The sequence below is a fragment of the Chiloscyllium punctatum genome, chromosome 3, assembly GCF_047496795.1.
Source record: "Chiloscyllium punctatum isolate Juve2018m chromosome 3, sChiPun1.3, whole genome shotgun sequence".
Lineage (NCBI taxonomy): Eukaryota > Metazoa > Chordata > Chondrichthyes > Orectolobiformes > Hemiscylliidae > Chiloscyllium > Chiloscyllium punctatum.
In genome coordinates, this window is record NC_092741.1 from 44,612,211 (window position 1) to 44,619,967 (window position 7,757).

General features: G+C 41.9%; 1 protein-coding gene across 8 annotated transcripts in view; it reads right to left on the reverse strand.

The window, feature by feature from the left end:
• sobpa (sine oculis binding protein homolog (Drosophila) a) overlaps positions 1-7,052 on the reverse strand; it is a 361,393-nt gene extending 354,341 nt beyond the window's left edge. For all 8 annotated transcript variants that reach the window (XM_072552534.1, XM_072552588.1, XM_072552556.1 and 5 more), the window contains exon 1: positions 6,487-7,052. In XM_072552534.1, the coding sequence (XP_072408635.1) occupies positions 6,487-6,582 (96 nt within the window). In that variant the 5' untranslated portion in view covers positions 6,583-7,052. The remainder of the gene's footprint in view (positions 1-6,486) is intronic.
• Positions 7,053-7,757: the final 705 nt, after the last annotated feature.

Here is a 7,757-nt window from a genome sequence, read left to right on the forward strand (position 1 = left end):
CAAACTCCACCTGCCCTTTTAACCAGGTTTATTTTTTTTAACCATGAGTTGATCCCTCAAGTACATAGTTAATTTGTGACTGATAACCTGAGATTGAGGAATCTTGTGCCTGGGATTTTAACACTGCCCCTTTCACTGCACTCTGCCTGTGTACTCAGATTCTATAGTCCCCATAGTGTTATCTTGTATTCTCCTACAAGACAGCCAATGACAAACAATAATGCTGAAATCCAGGTAAAGAGAAAAACAGAAATATGGAACAAGAACAGCTAGAGGCATACAATATAAATTAAGAGTGAGCACACAAATCTTTTCACTACACACTTGGACTGCAAAGTTCTGCAACATAAATGCAAATTTTTCCTTTGCAAATACTGTAGAGTGCACTTGTTACATTTGGATAAAGGATTGATGATTGCAATGCTGTTCTTTGTTGTAAAAGCAATTGGAAATGATGAATTGAGAGTATCACACAATCTATGAACAAAATATCAAAGCGATTTGAGGTTAAATTTGAATTTTGGTTCCAATATGTCAAATCAGACCAGTGGGAAAACTGAAAGAAGATGATGGCAAAGCATAGAGCACAGAGGGAGGAGAGAAAAACAGCATTTCAATAGCAGATTCACCTAAGGACCTCAAAGCAGCTCGACTTTCCTGGCAATTCATGAAGGGAGCTACATATTCACTGTGTGTTTGTTGAAGCTGGATAAGATTATGTTCTGTACAAGAATATACAAATGCAACCATAACGTACTACACACCTTAATGAGCCATTATAGAACGCCTCATCTTCCGCCTCGGAACACTTCAACCCCAGGCCATCAATGTAGATATTTTCTAATCAACCTGTTCAGAGATGTTATTATGCATCTCTGGAACACAAGGAACTTGAACCTGGGGTTCCTGGTTCAGAGATAGGAGCACTACCACTGTGCCACAAGAGCCCTGAAAGCTAATTTCAGGAATGAACAGCTGCTTAGATGATCCCTAAATCACAGACCACTGCTGCATATGCAGTTTTCTAATCAACCTGGTCAGAGATGTTATTGCCCATCTCTGCAGATGGGACTTCAGATTGGGCCTCCTGACTCAGACAGAGGCATGAACACTGCACCAGAAAAAGTCCTTGAGGCAAGAATTCTAACACTGAATCACCAATGCCATCTTAATCATTATAATGTTAATTGATGATAATCAATGATTGAAACAAGCCACAGCAGTCAGAATAGGGCCTCTGCAGTGCATGCCACAAACTCCACTTACCCTTTTAAACAAGTTTATATTTATTACCGTGAGTTAAGGCCTCAGGTAGACAGTTGATTATTGACTGATAATCTGGCATTGAGGAATCTCATTCTGAGGATTTGCATGGTTTTCAGGGGTTGCAATTTTGAATCTCTCTTTGGCCTTCTCTTCCCCTTGGGGTTTTTTTTAAATCCTTCATTGTTTATCCTTAGTAGATAAGTGTGGCGCTGGAAAAGCACAGCAGGTCAGGCAGCACCCGAGGAGCAGGAGAGTAGACATTTCAAACATAAGCTTTTCATCAGGAACGCACATTCATGATAAAAAGTTGATTGATGAGGCAGTATTTGGCAGGGTTAGATTTGTTCTGGTTTTAGCGTGCCGGACATACTTAAGAAAAAAGCAGGTCAACTTGCTGGTTAAAAAAATTAAGTCAATAGAGTCATAGAGGTGTACAGCATGGAAACAGACACTTCGGTCCAACCGGTCCATGCCAACCAGATATCCCATCCCAATCTAGTCCCACCTGCCAGCACCTGACCCGTATCCCTCCAAACCCTTCCTATTCATATACCCATCTAAATGCCTTTTAAATGCTGCAATTGTACCAGCCTCCATCACTTCCTCTGGCAGCTCATTCCATACACATACCACCCTCTGTGTGAAAATGATGCCCCTTAAGTCTCTTTTATATCTTTCCTCTCTCACCCTAAACCTATGCCCTTGCTTTCTGGACTCCCCACCCCAGGGAAAAGAGTTTGTCTATTTACCCTATCAATGCCCCTCATAATTTTGTAAACCTCTATAAGGTCACCCCTCAGCCTCCGTGCTCCAGGGAAAACAGCCCCAGCCTGTTCAGCCTCTCCCTATAGCTCAAATCCTCCAACCCTGGCAACATCCTTGTAAATCTTTTCTGAACTATTTCAAATTTCACAACATCTTTCCGATAGGAAGGAGACCAGAATTGCATGCAATATTCCAACAGTGGCCTAACCAATGTCATGTACAACCGCAACATGACCTACCAACTCCTGTACTCAATACTCTTCTAGAAATCCAAAGTGGAAGCTTTTCTGCTCTATACCACATGGATGGTATATTAACTAACTACATAAGAGCAACTCACTTCTGCCTTTGGAGTTTGCTTTTGCTATTTGAATAGAAATGCTACAATTAGGGACATGAGGAATTGCTATTTCATTAATTCTACACATATTAAAATTCATTGTTCTGGTTTTGGAGTCAATTTAATAAATGGAATATTGCTTTAAAATAACCTCCTGATGTATTTAAATTCACAGTATGGAAATACGATCCCTCACAGAAATTTGTTCAAGTTGCTTGTATCAATAGCTTAGAACAATCAAAGTTAACATTCTAGGACAGTTTTAACTTGTAGCATCTGTTTATGTATCATATGTATACACTATAGGCCTCACTGTTTCACCTTGTTAAATATAATCAAATATCAGAAATACATGCAGATTTCTCAATGGCATGCCTGGGGTTTGAGTGCTGGTCATGGCCTACCAAACAAAAGAAACACAATCTAAGATCATGCTCCAACCTCTGAGCAAATCTGACCAGGTAGACAGGTGTTGTTGTCCTTGTGTATCGATAACCTGTCTTTGGCGAATTGCTTGAACAAGAAACAGACAGATGGTATTTTTTCCCCTGGTTATACGGTAATATACTTCCTATTAACTGATTGGAAATCAGTATTAAAAGTGGACATGTAGAGGTCCGAGACTCCAGTGATTTTCACTTATCCATTTCATGGAGATAGGTGGCAGGAATGGGGATATGACAAGAAACCTCCCCTTCCCCCACCGCCCGCCCCCCCCTCCCCTCAAAAAAAAAGAGCGTATCTATTTCACCATGTAATCCAAGCGTTTCAATTAAGGGATAATTGAATACCAGACTGTTTCCCCTGTAAGTACTGAATATACCATTACCAAATCTGTAACAAAAACACAAGTTCAAAGATACAGATGCATTCTACAACATCTGCAGCTCTGATTCTCATTCTCGCCTTATTTCACTGCTTTAGATGATAACAGTAGCTGTATCAATCACTGCCAAATCAATTTCATAAACAGAAAGTAGTAATATCAAGTAACTCATTTCATTTTCAAAAAAATCTAGTCAAAAAGATAATTCACTATACAATATATAAGGCCAGTGACTTTCAATTCTGCCCTATAATAAACTCTCTGGGTAATATCATTATTCAAATGCAGATAATTATTTAAACTTGCAGCAAAGTATTTTCTTTAGCACTTCAGCTCAGCAACTATGTTAATAGAGTAATGCAAAGTTATGCTCAACAAATCATCTATTCTCATAAATGTTGTACCTAAACAAGTATATTCCATCTCCCACTCACCCCTGCACACCCCCCCCCCCACCTCCTCACACACACAAACAAACCATACAACAATCAAGGGTCATTCATTGCAAATGCAATCATTGCACATCAAATGCATAAACATTATGTAACGACTCATACCAATGGTCTTTTTCTTAATCTAGGAAGGAGGACAAAAATCGCACCAATTCCCCTGTATTTGTGCTCGCAAGGGAAGCAATTTGATCCCTTGCTGGCTGTAACTTGAGTAGGTCACTGTACACTATGATAAAATTCCCTAATCCTGAGCCAAGTTACCCCGAGGGGCCCCTCCTCCTCCTCCTCTTCCCAAATGGCCTTTCTCATTCCTTTGCTCTCACCCCCCACCCCGCTCCCTGCTCCCAGCCCCCCCCCAAACTCCACCGCCCCCAGCACCACCACATCTCTTTCATTTTCTCTTACCTTAAAGCTTGAAAGCTGATCTGCTTTGCCTGCTCGTGTTACAGTTTTTACAGCTTAGGCTAAAGTCGACTGCCTATTGCTGTATGCATTCCTTTCTTTTTAGTTTACCCTGATTACTTTCCACGGTTATTTTACACTGATCCAGATGAAAGTCAGTCAAATGAAAGAAACACACTGAGACTTTCTTCTAGTTTTTCAGATATGAATCCACACAAGGGTACATTGTGTTCTTTAAATTTAAGAAGAATCCAACGAGCTCATTTTTAATTATATAATTTAAGAACATTTCAGTCACAGATAAAGATAACATTAGAAGCATATTTTCTGTCAGAATTTGAACACTTCTAGAGAGGTATACTAGTTAAACTTGAATGATTTTTCACCATAACTAATAGACAGTTCCTGACTTTAAATTGCGTAGCCACTTTATGAAAAATACAGGAGGGAAAGGCAGTGATTTGTGGCATCTATCTTCATTAAAATGCACTTGAGAATACTAAAACCTGTGAAAAGACACTATTTGGACAGAATGGCAGTAACAAACTTATTATGAAGCTAGAAAAGTGAGGCTTCTTTACAAAACAAGAGCTTATCTCCACCCCAAACAATCTTTGTCCTGGATCACATTTACAAAAGTGAAAATGCCAAGCTATGAGCACACCAGTTCAGCTTACGCAGTTTCGCCCCCACCCTTTCAACTCCTACCCTCCCCATTCACAACCGCCCCCCCCAAACACTTCACACAATGTTGTTTTTGTTTCTTCCTCTGCAGTTCAGACAAACATCTGTTATAGAGGAATGACTATCTCACAAACCGCTGAGTCTTGCTGCAGCCAAAGTAAACAAAACAATCCCAAAGAATCTAGCAACCATCCCGCACAGTCAGCCTTTATATCCACCAGGATAAAATTTCACAGCAACATGTTTTCATCAAAATTAGTTAATTTGTAATCCTAAACTCTAAATATTCACCCATAAAGAGCCATGATTTTTTTTTTAAAAAACGATTTTCCAAATTTCAACACCTCCTTTCAATGATGCAACTATTCAGTGGAATGTAATGCGCAAGATTTTCTAACAGAAGATCAAGCCAGACTATACAATATCACACTTAGGTTCCAACTAGATTGGTAAAGAAAGTGATTAACAAATATGGCGAAAATATGAACTTTTTCTGACAAATCTCAATGCACATCTGCATGATGACTGAGAAAAGTACTTACTTTAGAACTTGTACATGTTCAAGAAACTGAAGCAAACTGGAATAATATGTTAACATTGTTCAACAAGAGTACCAATGCAAAATACAGTTTTATAACTAAAACAAGTTGTCATCAATGTACTTGATCAAGTACCTAGTTGCAGTACAACAATCAACAAGGACAATACACAAGGTAAAGTGACTTAAACTTAGAGATGTTAGTTAGGAAGGCTGTAGTCTATCAGAATTTCTGGCCATCCATAAAATATTTGTACTAAAGCATTGTTCCCTTTCTGTTTCAAAATGAAAATCGACTATAATGGCACTATTTTTAACATGTCCAGATACCTTTCACATATTTAAGGACTTAACAACAGTATAAATGATCAATTGAACAATGAGTCCAACACACACACATCTGGAGTACACCTCCTCAAACACATGCCTGCACCCTACTTCCAAACATCTGGGCACCAACAGGAGGCAACTCATTGTGTAGAAAATACTGTTGAATTAGCCGGGGGAGGAGGAGCGGAGGAAGCAGGAGGCGAGAAATCTTTCTTTAACGAGAATAAAATAGCGAATATCACGATGAAGGGAGGTGACAGCTGTCTTTCGACAAGCATGGATATTGTTAACGGGAAACCTGTCGAGGTGTTGGAAGCGCAGTTGGGGGGGGGGGGGGGAGAGGGTGCTAGCTGAGAGAATGAGATTTAAAAAGATTAACATGAAGGCTTGGTCGGTATCTTCACAGGGTCCGGGTACTGTAGTCGTAGCCTCTTCATTTCACTTTGACAATTTAATTACAGACCTGCCGCTGACTGGTATAAAGACAGCACCGAACCGCTGGAAATGCAGGAAGATGCCCACTCATTAACTCCATCCATCATCACTGGATCACCAAATCTGCAACAGAGCTGTTCCTTTCTAAATTACTGTTACAGTACGATATGTAGCACTCGATGTATTATTGTTAAATGGGAATGGGGGGGGGGGGAGGAAGCATGGACGCAAAAACCTCGGAGCGTTTCAGCTTTGATTTTTAAAATATTTCTTTTGACAAAATCATATCCCGGCTGTTTGAATTCCTATAGGTGTCCCACCTTTATTATTATTGTTAAAACACTGGAGACAAAACATCCACAACAACAAGAAAAGCCAGACAGATGGGACGCGGAGCAATTGGGTTCAGACTGAGTCCCCGGTTGAAAGCAGTGACAGGAAGCCGTACCTTCATCTCCTCGTTTATTTCCCTCTTGACGGGGTGAGCCGGCTTTCTGCTTCTCTTGTTTTCCGGCGGTCTGCCCTCCTTCTCCATCTCTGCCATGGTATATGTGTGGAGTGAGAGAGGAGGGAGGGAGAATCCACTCAACCTCCCTCCTCCACCCCGAGCTGTCACAAAACCTTCTCTCCCACCGAAATGTGACGCCGGCGACTTTTGCCCGTGGGGTGGATTTTTTGTTTGCAATATAAGGATATTTTATCCCCCTCCACCTCTTTCACTCTCCCCCCTCAATGGTCGGCTGTCATTGTTGAGGTGAGGAGAGCGGCAGTGGGGATGTGCCTGTTAACACCAGAGAGGACTGCAGCTGGACAGCCGAGTCAGCCATCTTCTGTATGCCCCCCTCCTCCTCCTCCCTCTATCGCTCTACTCCCCCCTTTCCTCTCTCCTCTCTCTCTCTCTCTCGGAGTTTGCAGCCGAGCGGGCGGTGAGACGCCACTGGTTTGCGGACAGCCCACTTCATGCAATGGGATCACACACATTCACAGAGAGAGAGAGAGAGAGAGACAGACAGATCCATAGAGAGAGAGAGAGGGAGGGGAGGGGAGAAGGCAGGGCAGGGGAGGAGTCTCCTCAGTCTCTCTCTCTCTCCCCCCAACACAGTCTGACAGCAGCAAAGCAACGCCATGTTCCCGAGGTCACTGTAGCCCTCTTTCCGCTCACACCTACACCCCCCCCCCCCACACACACACATTATTGGGACACTCGGCTTCCTTTTGTCTTCGGGATAACTTTAATCGGAGATGCGGGCCCGTCTTCTTAAAGGGATCATGTTCATGTAGTACAGTTTTTTTTGTTATTTAAAAATATGCACGGCCAATTAAGGATGAGGTGGGGTGTTGGATTTTAATAGGCGGCTCTGTGCTTTGACGAGTGCTGCTGGATTAAACTCAGGCCGGGAGCTGTACTTTTGGACAGTCTGAGGGGGGTCACACTCAGCAGCCAGTGACATCTTCACAAGGTGTTATTTCGCTTACACTTTCACACTTAGCCCGCCGGTGCGGTGCAGCGTTGCGTTAGGAAGGTACAGCCTTCATAAAACAAACTGCGAACCCTCTTTGCTCTAATTTGCAAACACTGAGATTACAATCGCCGCGGTCAACACTCAGCGCTGGCTCATTACTCGGATCTGAAGGATTGTGATGCACTGCTTTCCCAGAGGTTTGCCGAATAGTTTTCGTGAAAATGGTATCCCTTAAAATCGATGCTATGAAAATGTT